At 46.8% G+C, this 19248-nt stretch overlaps 1 protein-coding gene across 3 annotated transcripts in view; it reads left to right on the top strand.

Moving 5' to 3' along the window:
* The window catches only part of HEMK1 (HemK methyltransferase family member 1), a 103269-nt gene that overhangs the window by 2653 nt on the left and 81368 nt on the right, over positions 1-19248 (top strand). For all 3 annotated transcript variants that reach the window (XR_001875636.1, XR_001875637.1, XM_017819918.1), the window contains exons 3-7: positions 415-506; positions 1859-1952; positions 14694-14843; positions 16862-16926; positions 19149-19198. Coding sequence is in view for 1 of the 3 variants with exons in the window: in XM_017819918.1 (XP_017675407.1) it covers positions 415-506; positions 1859-1952; positions 14694-14843; positions 16862-16926; positions 19149-19198 (451 nt within the window). In the remaining 2 variants the exon portion in view is untranslated. The remainder of the gene's footprint in view (positions 1-414; positions 507-1858; positions 1953-14693; positions 14844-16861; positions 16927-19148; positions 19199-19248) is intronic.

The raw sequence follows: 19248 nt of genomic DNA, 5'->3' as shown, positions 1-19248 counted from the left end.
CATTTTGATTGAATCCCTTACCTTTGGTTTTATCTCACTTGTAGGGAATAGAACAACTTATCTTTCCTTAAATGGCAGAGAGGGTGAGCCATAGTTTATTATTGCCAGCACAGCACTTGGGGCCTCTTAAATGCTGTCCTTTGCAGGGACTGAAATTTAACCCATGACATATACATTTACGTCGATTTTGCCTGATGAAGTGATTCTTAATTTTACTTATTCTTGTGAGCCCCAAAAAGTAGCAGAACAGTTGTGTGGGTTTGTTTCTAAACATGCTGATAGGTCCTGTTCCAGCAGTCCCAGGTATATGTGATTGTCAATGCCCTGGACCTCCCTGGAGGATGCCCTTGGCAGGGTGGCAGAGGACACCCCAGTGGCACAAGGGGGCAGGTTTTAAAGTGACTTTGTCTTCAGTTTCAGAGCCTGAATTCCAAAAGCCTCCACACTCCACTTACAGCAATGCAGCAGGAGCAAATCCAGCAGCTGAGCAACAGGCGACTAGAAAGGTAAGAGCATTCTCTTATAGTTGTTCCTTTAGAGGGTTTTCCTTCAGCCTTAAATCAGCCAGAAGAATGGTAGCAGACAACAGCAGCTCAGATGTCAGGTAACAGTGCTGTGTTGGTCTCTAGTGGTAGGCAAAACTTTTCCACCTGATCCCCAGGGCCCTTCCTGCAAGGGTGCTGTCCAGCTGGTCAGCCCCTAGCCTGTACTGGTGCATGGGGTTATTCCTTCCCTGTTTGTAGGGCTTCATATTACCCTGCTGAATTTCTTGAGGTTCCTGTCAGCCCATTTCTCCGGAGGTCCCTCTGGAAAGCTGCACACCCATCTGGTCTGTTAACCACTCCTCCCAGTTTTCTGTCACCTGCAGAGATGCCAAGGGTGCTCTCTGTCCCTGCATTCAGGTCACTAACAAAGGTGCTATGCAGTATTGGCCCCCCTGTTGACCCCGGGGTACTCCACTAGTGATCAGCCTTCACCTGAGCCTTGCTCTGGTGAGCTCAGCCCTCTGGGCCACACAGTTCAGTCCGTTTTCAGTCCACCTCGTTTGTCTAGTCTGTACTTCAGCTGGTATATGAGGGAGTTATGGGATACAGTATCAAAGCCCTTGGGAAAGTCGAGATACACAGTATTTATTGATTGCTCTCCTCGAGCACCAAACTGGTCATGGGTGGCTACCAGGTCAGTCAGGAATGATATCCCCTTACTAAATCCGTGCTGACTGCGCCCAGTTCCCTTCCTGTACTTACTATGTTTGGAAGCAGTCTCTAGGGCTGCTTTGTTCCATCACTTTCCCCACTATCTATGTAAGGCTGACTGACCTGTAGTTCCCTGGGTCAGGTGCCTGATAACAAACTCAGCTGTGGGAACGCAGCTCCCCCAGAGTGCCCGTGCACATTGTTCACAGAGCTGAGCCTGGGGGGTGCAGCTGCTCCCCCTCAGAAGGGCTGTGAGCTCGGCAGTGTGAGCTCAGCAGTGAGGTGTGTGCCCAGCAGTGAGGTGTGTGCCCAGCAGTGAGGTGTGTGCTCAGCAGTGAGGTGTGTGCTCAGCAGTGAGGTGTGTGCTCAGCACTGAGGTGTGAGCTCAGCACTGAGGTGTGTGCCCGGCACTGAGGTGTGTGCCCAGCAGTGAGGTGTGTGCTCAGCACTGAGGTGTGTGCCCAGCAGTGAGGTGTGTGCCCAGCAGTGAGGTGTGAGCTCAGCACTGAGGTGTGAGCTCAGCACTGAGGTGTGTGCCCAGCAGTGAGGTGTGTGCCCAGCAGTGAGGTGTGTGCTCAGTAGCGAGGTAAGCGTGGCATGAGAGCTCCTCTGGCACATGGAGTGTAGTCCTAGGTGTTCACACTTGCTCTTGCCTGCCACAGGATGCCAGTGCAGTATGTGCTTGGTGAGTGGGACTTCCAGGACCTGACCCTGAAGATGAAACCCCCAGTATTCATTCCACGGCCTGAAACAGAGGTATGGCTGTGGGGGCTTGGGTGTGTGAGTTCTGTGACACAGCACAATCACAGCACTGCTGTGGAGTCACCCTGTGTGTCCTGAGGTTGTAGTGATGAGATCAGGTCATTCCACTTCTTTAAAACAAGGAGGGGATTCTAATCTTGTGATCTGGAACTGATGCTGGTGACCTTTGCCTCCTGGCTCAGAGGAAGAGATGTTACAAGCTGATGTTTCACTTAATTACACTGGGATCCATCACCATTGATGGAAGGACTTGGCTTTGCTTTCCTTCTGCTATAGGAAGGAGTCACAGAAGTTCAAAATCTATACTGATACCCCAGTGGCTTAGTACATTGATACAAGGATAAGAATATAAACATTGTTCAGAGGCTGCCAGCAAACCCCTGCAGTAGCAGGAAGCTGCTACTGGAAAACAGTAATGGATTCCAGAGAGCTTGTTTGTCCATGTGCAGACTGAAACAGTGCAGGCTGGTAGGAAATGGCACCTACCACCTGTCTGATGGCTCCATGGTGGTTTCTGGACAAACACAGGAAACTGAAAGGTAAGTTCTGAGCTGGGCTGGAATTAAACATGACTGTCAGTCATAAGAATGTAAAGGACAGCCATACATGACCAAGTTAAAACTCCATTTTCCCCAGTGTTCCTGCTGCTACAGAAAAGCCCAAGAACTACATGGTGACACTTCCCCTGACAGTAGCCTAGCTTTCAGCACATGGACCATCCTAGCAAGGAAACTCTTGGCCCTTGGAGAGTTTAAGATTTGTGAGGGTTTTTTTTTCCTGTGTTTTGGATTGGTTTATTTTCCTCTGGAGGCTTGGGTTAACTTCTGGAGATGAAGTGGTTTCCATAGCTTGTCTATTTATGAGTCCCAGAAACTTAGTTTCAGTCTAGTAGTCATTTCTTCAGTTGTTTGCCTGCTGCTTGGTGACGGTTGTAGTGTTCAAAAATTAAACAAAAGTTAACAGGCAGAGACAGCCTGTGCTTCTGTTGTGCCCTTTGAGGAAGAGGTTGCTGCTGAAATCCGTGAGAGGGTTCCAGACCATTTAGTGGGAATCAGCACAACTACCACTTAGACATCCTCTCATCTCAGCCTGTAGAAGAATATTCAGAACCAGAGCCTTGATTTGGTGTGGGGCATCAGCAGCATCTCATGGAGAGCCTGCTGGGCCCTAAATCGTAGTGATGGCACTTGTGTCCAGGGAACTTGGGAGCTCTCTGCTCTGTCTGGGTTGATCACTCTGTGGTGCTTAAGTTCGGAGACAGAGCTCTCTGGAGCTCTGGAATAGTTTTGCCAGTTGGAGCCAGCGATGGTTGGCTTTGTTATTGTCAACAGCATTTCTGCTCTGGTTGACTGAAGAGAGTATTTCCAACCTCTGACACCCCATTAGTTCTTGGATCATTAAAACCAGAGGGAACTTCAGTTCTGCAAGACAAAGTATCTGCTGGCAAGGCTTCCTCTGGGGCTGTGCTCTGATTCTCCCCACGCAGTGCCAGGCCCCAAACAAAGGCCTATTGTGTGGAGTGGAAGGCGGGGTGGCTGTTAATTGAGCCCACATGCCTGGTTTTGGTAAAATCACCTCCTCTTGCCCAAACAGTGCCGTGCAACACACTGTGTTTGAAACCACTTAACATACCCTGGTGCAAAGATGTACCATAAACAGCTTAACCCAAGCCTCATCCCTGGGAAAACTTGATTTAATGTGTCACTTTACTTACTCTGAAGGAACGTTTTTAGCACATTTAGTACGGAAGACCAGAAGTTTATGATAAATAGCTCAAGAACAGAGCTCTGAGGGCAACTCAGAGTTTCCTTGTGATGTTCTGGGCAGGTTACTGTGACTTGAAGAGCCTTGGGGGCAAGATCCAGCTGTTTAGCAGCACCTGGCAGGGTGTGGCTTCAGCCATGTGCTGCTTCCAGGAACCATGTCCTGTGCATAACCTGTTGCACAAAGCACCTTGGTGTCCAGATCCTTTCCTTCTGCTGGAAGGAAAGGTTGGTCATCTCAGACTGGGAGCTTTGTGTGGTGGATTGGGGTTTGCCTACGTTTTGTTTCATCAGAGTAATTTTTTCAGCCTTTACTGGACTTTAAAACTGCAGTGGAAATACCTCCCTTCAGAAATGTTGAAAGTTCGTTGCATCTGTTGCTTTCTTTTTGTGTAGGATTTGTCTGCAGTGTTCTCAAATCCAATAGTGCTGAAACTTTTCGCCAAATACTGTCTGTAAACAATCCTTGTTCTCTAGGAAGCAGTTCATTATCAGTGTTGTTATCCCAAGTTCATGTTGCTCATCTGTGACTGAACACACAAGCCATGTGTCCTGAGCAAATGTGACTCCCTAAATTGACTTTTTGGTGCACAAGCAGCTGCAAAATTTGCTTCCTAATTTTATTTATGTAGCTTCATCAAGTGCTCCTGTGTGTTGATTGAAGTCTGAGAAGAAGGGGAGCTGAGTTTATGACACATTTTGTTGTCTGGCTACAACAGAAGGGTTGTGACTCTTGTTCCCAGCGCTGTGGTAATGGCATGAAGTTAAACACAGCAGGACACAAACCACGAGCATTGTTTTGGGCCTGGGGACAGGGACACATGCAGAGAGAGAAGCTCCCTTGCCTGCTCAATATTGCCCTGTGAAATTTGCCCCTGTGCAGACTGTTTAGTTCTCTCTGGGAGCTGAGCCCTCTCCTGTTCGCTCCCTCCGGGAATATTTTTCAGCACATGTGGCTTCATTCTTCTGTTCCATGGGAAACCGGGAACAAAATTAGGCAACTAGCAGGTCCTGTTTAAGCTCTGGCCTGCTGTGAGCAAAGCTTTGGCCTCGCTGCTGCAAGGGCTGAGTGTGATTGTGAGGGCCTGTGGAGCTCTGCATCCTCCCAGCTTTGCTCCTGTGGCACTGGCACCAGGCTTCTGCACTGGGGGTGTTTGGACCAACGTTTAGGGGTGTGCTCAGTTTCATATTATGTTTTTTATGCAATTATTCTTGTAATGTCAAGGCATCCCTGTCTCAATGCTCCTTGGTCACTGTATTAATGGAGAAGAAAGACCTTTTCCCAAAGCAAGGCCTCTTAAAATGAGGACAGAGAGAAGGAGAATCCAGCCAACCATGGATACATAATTCCTTTCTTGTCCAGGCAATTATAGGCCTCACCACGGATTCCTTAAGCGAAGGTTTGGTTTGGTCCAGGACTTGTCTGAAGCAGTTTGGGGGACGTGGCCCTCCCGTCTCTTACCCCCAGAGGGCGCTCCAGGCTTGGGCTCGCGGGGTTCCTGATGATTCTGTTTCCTATCACTTATCCCAGGATTTCTGGTGTTTCTAAAAAGGCTTATTTGCTCAGTGGAAGCAAAAATGGCCACCTTTCATCGCTTGCAACTATTGTGTTGGTACAGGCAGGTTCTCAGACACTGAGCTTTTGCTTTTCCTGGAGGAAAGCTACTGGGACTGTGGGACTGTGACAGTCCTCCCAAGCAGCTCTGGAGATCTCCCAGCAGCAAAAGCAAAAGCTCAGGCCACCCAGGAGTCTCCTGCAGTCACCTCCTTCACCTGTTGTGATCTCAGCACAAACTCACACCCTGCATAATTTTTTCTGTCTTGGCTTTTGTTGTGGTGGCTGTGACACGGGAGGCACTTCAGGGTGAGGATGTGTGTTAGACCTGGGAGACATCTTAGGGAAAGAAACTACAGATCTGTGGCATGCTGAACATTTAGGAGTGATGCAAAAAAGATCATGGCTACAATCTCCTGTGAGAGAAAGAAGACTCAGTGAGTCAGACTATATTGGTGGGTCTAGTTCAGTGTACTGGGGCTCATCTGGGCTTGTAGCAGATGGTGGGGGCAAAATCACAAGGGAAAAGATGGGTGTGGAAGGGTCCCCTTTTCTTCTGACAGTCAGCAGCTAAGGGCTGGTCTTAGCCAAAGCTGGATTTGGGGCCATCCTGCTTCATAATCACTAATGGATCTGTCCTCCATTGATTTGTTTAATCCTCTTTGGAGTCCATCTGTGTCTGACCTCCCTGACATCATCTGGCAGCGAATCTTTCTAATTTTGTGTTGTAAGTGGGAAAAGTGTGTTCTTTGCTCCTGGTGCTGCCTGCTCATTTAACCACGAAGGAAAACCTTTACTTTTTACTGCATAACACTTCAGTCATTCACTTAAGTGTCTACAGCATGTGTAATTTTTAGTAATGTCGCTGTCTAATCAGTTTTTTCCACCCATGATTTTTACGCTTTTTGCTTGTTTCCCAAAATAGGTTGTTTCTTTCCCATGAAAATGTGCTCCAAGCCCTGAAGTCATTGCTGTTTACTTGCATCTGCCCTTGGAATGGCAGTCATTGTGTGGGGTGTTCTGTGAAGGCACTTGAGTCAACGATTTGCTCAGAGAAACCTTTCACAAAGGTTAACTTTACTTCTAGCTAAACATAATCATTAACCTTTCAAGAAGGTCCAGCACACAGAGAAGGGAGGATTTTCCCTCCCTGGCCTGCATATGCAAATACACAGATTGCAAGGTGGGGCCTTTTGCCAGTGCTTTATGTCAAAGCAGTGACACATTTTCTGGTTTAATCAGTGCTGAAAGGAAGCCTTTGATGCAGAAATGTCCTTTCATTTCCTTAATTTCATCACCACAGATGGTTACTTTTTGGAAAGGTCTGAAGGTCACACTGTCTAGTGGATACAGGCATTGGTCAGGACTCAGGAGATTGGCTTTTTCTTCCTGGTATTGCATCTGACCAGTTGTCCCTTCAAAGGAAGGCTGCTTCTCCTTTCTGCATCGCTGACTTCCCAGTTTCAGAAATGAAAAGGGTCATGGTGCCCTGTGTTGACATAGCTTAAGGTCCTTTCTTGAAATATGTGGAGACTTGTATAAGGTATGTTGCACATAAATGCAGTAGGGCATTATTTAATAAATCAAATGTTAACTGCTACCTGTCAAAATAGAGCTGTAAACAAATGTGCTAAAGATGGAGCGTTGCTGTGTGGCCTCACATAGATCACGTTTTGCCCATATGATATGCAGTATTTTATCACTATGTTGGAGGAGAAAAATATTTTCTGCAAGTGGACTGTGGCACAGAGGCTGGGGAATGGGAATTATGAAGGGAGCCTGTTGTTGCTGCAGAGCAATTGGAATTGCCCTTTGAGCTGGGCACAAGTGTTTATAGGGTCATATATACAGAGACAAATAGCGCAGCCTGTGCCTCGTGGCCGAGGCATTTCTGCTGCCAGAAGTACTTGGAGGAATATTTGGGATCTCCAGTATCTTATGGATGTTGGCTGATGCCATGGGCACCCTCTTTCAGGGCTGCCCAGTGGGCTCACGTGATCCTTGCGTGTGGGTCAGGGGATTGCCACGTACCAGTAGCAGGATTAAAGAATTAGTGCTGCAGCAGTGGAATAGCTGCAGAACTATTATGTCCAGTTATGTTACTGACTGGTTGGGAGAGAAGTGGAAAACTGGGTTTGGAGAAAAACCAGTATGTGGATTAATAGCTGGAAAAATTCTGCCTTGTTGTTACAGACTGCTTAGCTCATCAAAGACAAGCTTAAGGATTAATTAGCTGGCACAGGGAGCAGGAATTTGATACCTGAAATCTCTCTGTTTTCACAGACAAGTGTATAATAAGCACTAGAAATGCAGGCCAGAAGAAAAGGTGCACATTTTTACCAGAGAGTGTAATTAAATGTTGAAACAGTTTAACAGGAGTCTGTTGCTGGCCACTTGAAAATCAGGACAGAATGTTTTCCTCGGACAGATCTCTTCTTGTTCAAAGGAAATGATGGAAGAAACAGGGTTATTCCTGGCTAACTGGCCTTGATGAATTATAGTGGTAGTTTCTTCTGGCTTCCTATCCAAGAAATAAAGGCTCTGCTATTGCAGAGGATTACTTCTAAGTTGGTGATTTTCAAAATGTAAAAAATGTAAATTTAAAGCTAATATCTGTGCTGAAGGCGAGGAAAGCAACAGCTCTTCTTTTAAGTCGTGTACAAACCTGTTCCCCAGGTTAACATATACAGACTTACCTAATATGTTCCCACACATCTCTGTGTCGTTACTGTCTGTATTTTTTTGGCCCTGCAAGAACTCTGATGCCTTTAGCTTTTTAATCTCCCTGTTCTGATTGAAAGAGGGTCTCTATTTCTGTGCATTTCAGCAGGGTACTGTAGCTCATCAGCAGTTAAAGCAGGATGTAGGACTAGAATGGAGAAAAACCATAGAAAGGCTGGAACAGATGGGACTCAAGAAGATTCCCACGTGAGTGGGGAAAAAAACCATTTCCTCCCCCCCAGCTTTTTTCAGATATCCAAGTAACTGGAATTTCAGAGCTAGGGATTAGTGAGCTAGAGCAGTGCATCCCTCCAGATGCTGTGTCTGGCAGGGGTCAACAGCAGAGAAAGAAGATACCTTGCTAGATATAGATGTCTAGATAGACAGAGCTCTGTGCTGGAGGCTTGAGGGATGGCCACAGTGCCGTGACTTGGAGCCACTCTTGCCCCTCGGCTGTGGCTAAATTTAGGCATGGCAGCTGTGGGAATTTCTCTTGGGCACAGGCACATATGGGTTGCTAAGGTTGCTGCTGATTGGTAGAATCAAGTCTGGGTGCTGTCACAGCCTCTGCTCCAACAGATGAAGCAGCACTTGGCATGTGCCCTGACACATGTGTTACAGAGAAGCCAAAGCCCTTCCTCAGTATCAGGCATGCTTTGACCTGTTTGTTTGTCATTGCTAATGCCTGATAAAGCCACCTTTTATTCTAAAATCAGCAGCTCTCTCTGCAGTTATTCTGATGCTTTGCTTACTGTACTTTTATAGGAGGAGTTTCCTGGGCTTGGTGCAACGTTTTTTCTTTCTTACTACGGTACCAGGCAGAAGAGCCCAGGACAAGGCCCCTGCCTGCCCATGGAGCACTGGGCTGCCTTGGTGGCTTGGTTTTGGAAGTGGGGTACATGGCAGGGATCTCCTAGGGCCATTGCCATGGAGTTAGGTTTCCAGCTTGGCTTCCTGCTGTTTTGTCATGTGCTGATTTGCAGCCAAGTGGACAAACAGGAGGGGAGGGGTGATTTGGTTAATATCAGATCAGGCTCTATGGAAAGTCCTGGATTCTGAGAACAGAAGTTTCTGGAAAGCACACAAATAAGAAAAACAATCCCAGGAAGTGTGGGAGAGCAGAGGGAAGGTGGTTTTCCTGGGTCTTTTGCTTTCCTTGTCCTGTTTGCCAACCTGGGAATTGAGAACTCCCTGTCACCCTGGCTCATACCCCTGAAACCTTGTTTTCCCTGCTTTCCCCAGAGCAGGTGGGACACAAAAAAAGGTGCTTACAGGGAACGTAGTGTGAGTCTGTGACATCCAGCCTTGCCTTTCCTGTGCCTCCCCTCCTCTCGTTTCTCTCAGCCTTGTGCTTTAGCGGCTGGAGCATCCGCTGGGCTGTTCCCTGTTGCTGGGCTGGAGCACAGGATTCCCTCACTCCAGCCCTGCACACGGCTGCACTCTGGAGCACAGGAATCTCTGCCGGGGCTGGACACAGCCTGAGCCTGCGCTGGCTGCTGGCTGGGCCTGCAGCTGTGGGGCTTGTGGTTTGGGTGCTGGCAGCCCCTGGCCTCACACTTGCTCTGTGCAGCTGTGGTTCCAAGAAATACAGTGAACTGGAGACCTGGCCACAGGGGAGAGGTGATACTGAGAACCTGTGAGAACACCAGTGGTGCTGGGGGGCCTCGGGGAACCGCAGCTGGGGGCGGGAGGGTGAGGCAGAGGCTCAGGGGAAGCCGGAGGTGTGCACAAGGGTTTGCGTTTGTTCCGCTCGACAGAGAAGATGGCGGGGGAGAGAAAACCCAAATAAATGACAGTGTGAACTTAGGGTGAATCTGGCAGTGAAGCAAGACTTCCTGGAATCGTGAGGTGAGAGCGGCTTGGCTGAGAGACAAAAGCTTGAGAGCCTCTTGAGTGCTGGAAATTAAGTAGCATCAGAAGCAAATATTTGTGTCCCCTGTACATGGAACCCCAGGCAATCACAGAATCCCAGAATAGTTAGGGCTGGAAGGGACCTCTGGAGATCACCCAGTCCAGCCCCCTTGCCAAGGCAGGGCCACCTGGAGCAGGTAACACAGGAAGGTGTCCAGGTTGGTTTGGATGTCTACAGAGAGGGACACTCCACACTCTCCCTGTTCCAGGGCTCTGTCACATGCAACAGAACAAAGTTCTTCCTCATGTTGAGGTGAAACTTGCTGTGTTTTAGTTTATGGCCATTGCTCCTCCTTCTGTTGTTGGGCACCACTGAAGAGTCTGGCACCATCCTCTTGGCACCTGCTATTTTTATTCATTAATGAGATCCTCTCTGTCTTCAGTTTTCTAGACTAAATACACTAATAGATCTCTTCTAGTCTTTCCAAGCTTTTCCTTTGCTAGTCAGGACTGAATATCCTTCTCCCTCTCACGGATGTCCAGCATTTTCCCCTGTAGATTTTTAAATTCTCTTCTGGCAAAGACACAGAGGGTCTGTAGCACTCTTTTGTGCTAAGCAACAGAGTGTAGGTCCCTGAAAACCCATCACTTGATGCCTGTGTCACCTTCAGCCCAGTGCAATCTAAAAACCCTTCCAGATACTTTGCCTTGAACCTCACTTACCACTCTCATGGATGCACAGGTTTCAGAGGTGGCTGGGACTTACACCCATGTGTGTGTACACCAGGCTCCAGGTTAAAAGTAGTTCTGTCAGTACCTGTACCACTGGTCAGCAGGATTTTTAGTGTGGACTGTGTTGTTACTGACAATAATGACTCATACTGTAAGCAATAATTTGAATTCTAATGACTCCACAATTGAGCATTCATCCTACCCAGTGGTTGGAATGCTGTGGGCAAATGGGGAATGGGGTCACATTTCTAAGATACTTTTTTAATTTATGATTTTACTTGCTCCTTAATACATCACTTTGATTTTTTTAAATTGTGTTTACATTTTTTTTATCTGCAACAGTAAAAACAACAACAACAAAAAAACCCAATTCAGGAGCAGCCAAGCACCATTTCTTTAGATATTGTAGACAGGGCATCTGAACAAGCTGACTTGTTCTCCAGGTTTTAGAGACATTCATTGTCAAGTCTTTGTTTTCTCCAAAATTAGCATTTTTCTGTGGTGAGGGACATTTCTCTCCAGGATGTATTGACTGTGTATTGAACCCTGTAAATGGTGTGAGTGATGGTAAGCCCTACTGAACAGCCTGCCCTTTCAGTTTAGAGTGCCAGGTCCCACTGAATTTACCTAACACATTCCCAGGGTTACTCACCAAGGCTGCCAAAGTGTTTTCTCTTCTGTCCCGGTGGAATTTTTGTCATTTCATCTCCAGCCTTTAAAGCTGGTGATCAAACTGACAGTTAAAATGGCTTTTATATCTGAGATGGTTGTGCTCTGAATCTGTTCAGCTGAGAAGATGTGGGGTATCCTGCCCAGCCCTTGGCCAGCTGCTGTTGTCCCAGCTTTTCTATCTGGGACTGGTATCTCTTTTTTTGTACCATCAACCCCTTTGTTGCTCTTCCCTGGTGTTGTTCCAGTCGGATTCTTGTGCAGAGGTCGGGAATGTCTGACCTGCAGGGTATTTTGTAGTCTCTATGAACACTGTAATGCTTGGCCAGAAATACATCATCTCCCAAGATGAGATTTGAAAGGGGTTCTGCAAAGTGCTGTAATTTATCAATTTGCAGTGGTGATATTTTGGAGATGGTGGTGTGCTTGGAAAAGCACAGATTTTCACTGAATCATTTGCTAGAAGATGAAAAATACTGAGAAGAATCTGAAGAAAATGGTTTCAAAACAATTTAGGATAATTTAATCATTCCTGTTTTCCGAGAAGGAAATCTAGTGGCAATGGCAGTGGGATGACTGGACACGCTCTGTGTCATGGTTGCTGGATTTTCCTGGTTCTTTGCCAGTTAAAAAACCTTCATCTTTGCTCGTCAATCAAGTCGAATAATTATTTTCATAATTATTCAACTTTTTATTGCAGTGAGATACTTATGTCTGGAAAAAGATGTCGTTTCTTTAGGTTGTCACATTATTTTTAATATCTTTTAATTTGGTACTATTATGATAAACATGCATATTATGAGAGAACCAGCCTTTGCCTCAGTAAGGAGCATATGAAATAACCAAGACAACGAGACAAAGGGAAGCAGGATACAAAGCCTAAGGAATACCAACATCTCATTTCATTTGCACATGTGGTAAGAGCTGAAATGGGCCATATTTAATTAGGAGCTTTGGCAAGCACCGTAAAATATTTTCACTGTGGAATGTGTAAAGTAGACATTCCATTAAAAACCACCAAGCTTGAAATTGCTAATGACAAACTTTAAGGAAGTTAATAAATGCTGAGAATAGTTCTGGTGTGTGGAAGTCACATTTGGACATTTGTAATCAGTAACTTGTGCTACTCCAGGAACAGATGGTTCTGAGTTACTGTGGAGATTTCCTGGAAATATTTGTAAGTGTGCAGAAATGGCTGGTATTTCAAAGAGTGATTTAATGGCCAAGCAGAACTTTTTGGGTGCCTCTTGGAATCATCAGCACCTGCTTTGCCAAACCAGCTGTGGTTCCAATCTCTGGCTGTCTCCACTGCCAGAGTGTTCTCAGACTGATTCATCTGGAGCTGTTGGCTGAATGGCCAAAGCCATTTTTACACAAAAGTGGGTAGATAAGGTGTTTTATTTTTCCCTGTTGTTGTCTGATAGTCCTCTAATGGTTTCCTACAGGTTGGAGGCCTGTGAGAATGTTTTCATCTATTGCTGTCTAGGAGAGAAATGCCAGAGCAGCAGTGAGCAAAATGTGATTTTGGAGGCTGTGAGCAAAATCCTGTATGAGAGCAATGCCAATAATGACACAGTGACCAGGGCAGGGCATTGTGCTGTGACTCCTCATCCCTGCCTGGGGCTACTTAGGTGTCAGTCACCAAATTCACCTTTGCAGACTGACTCTCCTGCTCAGCAAATGGAGATGTGGGAGAAAACAATGAAAACAGTCAAAGTGCTTGTTGCTGGAAAGCCCCTGAAGGCCCCACATGGTTGTGGCTGTGAAAAGGAGCCTAAAGAAAGACAAGGCACCAGTGGCTCCCAAAAGGCTGTTGCTGGCAGAGCCAGGCTGCTGGAAAAGCAGCAAGGCCTAACACAGCTGAGCTGAAAATCCATCTCCATCCCCAACTGTGAAGCAGTGCAAGCTTCACTTCTGTTCTCTCAGCACTGGGGGGGTGTTTGTATGCAGGGGCCCAGTACTTCAGTACATTTAAAGCAGTTCATGTCTTGTGGGAAAGCTCAGAAAATGCTGTCTGACCAAACAGCCCATGCCCTGGGAGCTCTGCTCTGGGGATGGGTCATCAAAGCTCATCTACCTGAACACTTCATTTTTGTACCTGTTTGCATCCTCCCTCCCCACTTACTGCAGGTGTGGACTGGCCTGAAGGATGACCAGCAGCAGCAAATATCTTCCTGAACACTGCAGCTGTGCACAAGGCATCTCTTGGCTGCACCCCATGCTGGGGGATGGATCCAAGGAAGGCCTTATGCCCTTATGTACAGCCCTGCCCAGTTCAGGCTCCTGTCAAAGGCCATTGTAAAGCAGAAGAGAAGCTGACCTGCCTGCTAGGCCTTGTTGCTTTTAAATATTCCTGCTTATGCCAAGAATATGCAAGTTCCCTCATTAAAATGGAAGGGAGGTTATTTTCCTGGTAATGGATTTTATTTTTACCTGTTGGCAAAATCGAGCCAATTGTTTTTTGTTACTTTTGTCAGACTTTCTGGATTTAGAGGAAAAGTCCAAAGCAGACCTCTCAAGTGGAGTATCCCAGCCGTGGTGGGAGTGCCTTGGGCAGCAGGGCCTTGTTTGTGTGTTGCTGTGGGACTGCAGGGAGCTGTGAGCACCTGCTGAGCTGCTGAGGAACTCAAGGTGTTTGTGAGCTTTCTGTCTTAGAGTTTTCTCCAGTGAATAACAAGGGAAGTTCATGCTGCAGTCTGAGGGAGGCACATGTGTGTTTTCTCTTGTGGCCAGTCACTTATTTTCACAAACATGGAAATCTTGGAGACCCTTCCTGCTGTATTGGATTTTACATGACATTGTGAAGGGATTTAAAAAAGAAGAGAGTGATGGGAGGGAGGAGGGAGCAATGAGAGAGCTGCATGCAGATACAGGAGCATGGATGAAAACCTATTCCATGTGACTTTATACCAATAAAACATAGTAGGAGTCCACAATCTGAAATCCATGCAGGGAGCTGCTCATGTGGATCATTTAGTAACCCACTGCCTTTGCTTTTCATCTGCAGGTTGGATTATTAGTTTAGATGCTGTTGGCAGCTCCTCCAGATCACACACCCTACTGAGACAGTGTAGAAATCTTAAATTTTGATGCTTGCAAATTCTGAAAGCTGAAATTCTGAAGTAAATAAAATGGTGTTGCAGAAGATAATGTGCTCCAGCTGTTTGGTTATTGCTTTTCCCAACAGTGCAAGAAGATTTCAGAGGATCTGTGGGAAATTGTATCCTGAGGATTTGGTTGCTAATCAAAGCACCCTGGGGGGCAGATGGAGCTGAAGTGACTTCTGGCATGTCAGTTCATTGCTACCATCTGTGTTTTTAAAATTAGCAACAAAAATACATTTCTCTGGGTACACAGTCGAGAAATTTAAACTGCAGTCCTCAGATCACAAAGGTGTGAATCAAAACAGCTCCCTCAGTAATATTATTTGTTTGTTTTTGTTAGGATCTCGTCTCTTTAGTTGTGGAGGAAGAATCTCAGAAATGTGCGCATTCAGGGCCCTGCTTCCCAGTTCCTGTTCCTCATCCTGTGATCCTGGAGGTCGGCTGTGGCTCTGGAGCAATTGCTCTGAGTCTGCTGTGCAAACTGCCACAGGTGAGCTTTCCTCAGTGCTCCTGGTCCAGCAGGTGCCTGGGCTAGAGGACAGCCCCGCTCTGCTCATCTTCATTGAGGTGTCTCTGGTGGGATTTGGGCAGCTCAGGTCAATCAGGCTCTGTAAGTTCATACTAAGGAGAGGAGGGTTATTTGGGAATTGCTCTCCCCAGCTGTCTGCAGGAGCAGCAGAGACATAATCAGAATGAAAGAAGTGAATGTGCTCATTCTTCAGCTGTCACAGCTCACTTGGCCTGGAGCACTGGTGGGTGTTGGTTTAAGCTGATAACCTGGGCTGAGGACAGGAGGGATGAGACATGGGCACACACTCATTAGTTGAATTTATGGGGCAGTCATCTCTAAAAATCACCTTGCTGTGAACCAAAAGATCTTGTCTCTAGGAGACTGGAGACTGAATGAATCCAGGGAAGGGCTTACCACAGCAGTGTCAGTACTTGGGATCAATATGACAAGCATATGTCACTGCCACCACTGCCAAACCACCTTTTACAAGTCTTTTGTTCCCTGGTAACAACCCACAGCTTCTGAACAAAGTGAAAAGAGCAGGAAGGGGACTGAGGTCTGGGTCACCAAAGCCCTTCTTGCCCCCGATTCTTGTGGCCTGTGACATGTTTACTGAGATACTCTTGGTAAGGAAAACGAGAAGTGAATCCAAGATCTCACTGCATGTGCTTAAGGGGAAAGTATTCCCCTTTCCTCAGAAGTGCAGACCAGCCAGTTCCTTCTCATGAACAAGAATTGCTGTGGCCAACCCCTCCTCCTGTAGAAGTGTAAACCTTGCTGTGTAAAAATTAGAGGTTGATGCCTGTAATGGGAGGGGTGTTTCCTCCTCCCAGTGACCTGAGAAGGTTAATACTTGAATTTCATGACTTCAGAGTATAATTGGTCTGATTTCCTGAGCTAGGAGAAGAGCTTCATGCTCTTTTCCTTGCTTGTTAAGTTAAAGAGCTGTATCAGTCTGTCCCTGTGACTGATAACAGTCCTTTCCCAGCACAAACAACTGTGCCCAGAGAAATAAGGAGCCTTGACTGATTAGAATTAGTGGTACCCACACTGACAGCTAAGTGGAGTTTACACTGTGTAATCTCTGTAGCGTTTGAGGCAGAATTTGGCACTAGGGTACTGAGAAAACAGCAGCAACTTTTCATTTATGGGCTCAGCTGCGTCCTTCACCTTCAGGGTCAGCTTCATGTGTGTGGTTTGTAGCCTGGGGCTGTGAAATTCATCCCCTTAGGAATGATGGCAAATCATACCATCATCTGCAAATGAGGGTGTTTCTTCAAGTTTCTTCAAGCATGTGTTCTCTGTGTAAATTCTTGCCAATATCTGTGCTTAAAAAGCATTAAGCAAAGCAAAACCAAGTTAGGCCTTTGCCTGTGGTTTTCCCAAGGTGGAATGGAAGGTCAAACAAATCTCTTGTCTGTGTAGCCCTGCCTCTTAACATTTTGCTGGAGGACTCTCAGATACTTGACACACAGTCAAGTACGTGCAGTCAATGCAGGCAGTGAATGTGGTGTAAGGACTGCAGTGGAGCAACAAGGTAAAAGGTGTCTGCATAACAGATGGAAAATTCCAGAACCTCTGTCCAAGTGCTTGTGTTATTGCTGGGAGGGATTCTGCCTGCATTAGAGAGGAGAAACCTTCAACGTGATCTTCCTTCAGCCTGTGTCTGCCCCAGACTAGCCAGTGTTGTGTCTCACGCTACCAGGAGCTGTGAGCACGGCAGATAACGTGACTCAGTGTGACTGTTGCTGTCAGCTCAGAGGCCTGTCTGTTTTGGTGGCTCCTGGCTGTGGTGCAGAGTGCCTTTGGTCACATTAGTGCCTTACTGGACGTGACTCACGATCCCAGCAGTGCCCCAGATACATTCTTCATGAGCTGTTCCTTTCAGGAGCCAAGATGAGCAGTCAGTTGTCAGTTTTGATCTTGCATGTTTGGCAGAGCTTGGGAACTTTGATGTTGTAACACGTGGGGTTTGTTGGCTCTTTTTTCTGTCCCAGAGCCAGGTCATAGCCATGGATAAAGAGGAGGCTGCTGTGGATCTCACCAGGGAGAATGCACACAGGTACAAGACCACGTATTACTCATTTTTTGTAAACTGTTCTTTGAGAAAGATCAAGATTCCTCAGTATTTGTACATGCAGTTCATTTTTATCACCACTGGAAACCAGAGAATGTTTGGTAGAGCTCCTAAAGTGTGTAATAACTCAGAAAAAAATGCTTATGTTTACCAGAGTATTTTTTCTTTGACTTGCGAACACACTTCGTAAAGACAGCAGCCTCAGGAAAGCAATAGTACTTACACACTGTTTGTTGTAAAGGGTTTTCAAAGTGTTTCTTGGTAACTCCTCTTATCCCTTTCTGTGAACTCGGGAAGCTCAGGGCAGCAGGAGGAATGTTTATGTCACTCAGGAGTGAAGGACAAGTGGCTCCCTAGGTCATTATTGCTGTGCTTGTGTTTGTCCTTGCTCCTCTAGAAATAAGCTTGCACACTCCAGTAGCACTTTTCCTCTGCTGTGCTCTGAGTGTGGCCTCCCTCAGGATCCTCCTTGCAGTCTTGGTTTAGTGGGAATGGTGCTGCTGGGCCCCATGCTGTTTGGACACCTGGATGTTCAGAGCTGCTGAATCAAAGCCTTGTGCCTGAAATCAGGACAGATGTCTGTCAGGTTGACCTTGTCCTTCCTAGTGGCTCCACTTCCTCAGCTGGTTCTTCTGCCAGGCTGTTCTGGACTGTCACTACCACAGGGAGCTCCAGGGCTGGAATCCCAGAATGCTTCTGAGTTCTGGATCCCAGTCTCTGTAGACATTGTGAAGGGTACAGAGCTCCAGACTGCATCCATGTCCTCAGGAAATGCTGGGCCCTTGGCATTAATTAGAGCCATGTCCCAAAGAATTCCTGTTGCTGTTTCTCATGGAGTCCATGAGTTTCAGGAGGTGCTTATTAACTGGAATTTCTGTCCACAGGGCCCACATACACTTTTTTCCCAAGCTGCTGCCAGCACTGGGGCTACAGAGACAGGATACTTCTGGTTCTGGCTGCACTGAGCTGTATTTCTTCACTTGCAACCCAGCCCCAGCTCACAGTGAGCCTGAAGAGATGTGTAGGAACAGGCCCTTCCCAGGCTTGTCACCACACTGTCACCCTTTGCCTCCTAGCCCAGTTACACAGAATGGAGAGCAGAGGTTTCCTTCTGAAGTGTCAGTGTTGAACCAAGTTCTGTTGCAATTTTTCATAGATATAGTAAAAGCTGGCCAGATCTTTGCCTCCTTGGTGGATTATTGTTCTGTCATCTGGGAAAAATTGTCTTGCTTATTAGCATTGCTTGTTGGCCTAAGAGTGCATGAGGGAGTGTAAATACCCTGTCAGAGGACCTCGTATTTCTCCATGGATATTTTCATTGCATCCTTAAAACCTTGTCCGTGGCGTGGTGCCCTGTAGCTCTTGGGAGAGGAGCCAGCAGGATAAGCTGTGTAACTGCTTGACTGAACCCAGCTTGGATCCTGCCTGCTTTTCAGAGCTCCCTTATCCCAGCTGTGTTTTCCAGATGCTTAGGTGAGTCCTACTCTCACTGAATGAATCCTGTGCCCATGGCACCCAGTGCAGGAATCCCTCCCTTTCCTGATGCCTGTGTGTGCTCACAGGGCAGCTGTTGCTGGTCTGGGAATGGCATCTTCTGTGGGAGGCTTGGAGTCTTGCTCCTACAGTAGATCCTGACCAGCCTGGTCTTTCTGCCTTTGCAAAGTACTTCCTCTGACATTGTTCAAATGTCCCCACAAGGGCCAGAGGCAAAACTGGGGAAAATAGAGAGGTATTTTGATGGGTGGATCACATGGCTGAGGAACTTTTCCATCCTTGCTGTGTCACTCTCCCTGTTTCTCTGACCTCTGCTGTAGTATCAGGCTGCCACCAAGCCCAAGGCTACTTTCAGACTGGCCTCTCTTTCCTGTCCCAAGAGCATCAAGGGAGCTTTGCTCAGGATTCCTAAGATTTAAGGGGATCACTATTTTCTCTCAAAATGTCTCAACTATTTTCCCCTGGCAAGGAGAATATAGAGGAGCCACACTGGAATCACCATGGGTGCAGAGTGTGCTCTTTGCTTTGAATTTTGTTCCTCGAGCAAAGAGCAGGTCCTAAATTGGGGAATCCAGCTGCAGTCAGGGGGGTGGGATGTAAGTGTATCAGATAAGAGGTGCAATATTTAGTGATCTGTTTGTAGAATGTGCTGTTCATGAATCCACACAAACATGCCTCCTAAGCTTTCTTTTCTTCCATCTGGAATTTTACAGGCTGCAGCTCCAGGAGAGGATTCACATCATCCACCAAGATGTTTCACACAGTAACTCTTTTCACTGTTACAATCCCCTTTGTCTTTCTCCCTTTTTTGTT

Source organism: Lepidothrix coronata, unplaced genomic scaffold (genome assembly GCF_001604755.1).
Source record: "Lepidothrix coronata isolate B3197 unplaced genomic scaffold, Lepidothrix_coronata-1.0 Scaffold78, whole genome shotgun sequence".
Lineage (NCBI taxonomy): Eukaryota > Metazoa > Chordata > Aves > Passeriformes > Pipridae > Lepidothrix > Lepidothrix coronata.
Note: the sequence above shows the minus strand (reverse complement) of the source record. Positions and strands in the feature narration are given on the sequence as shown.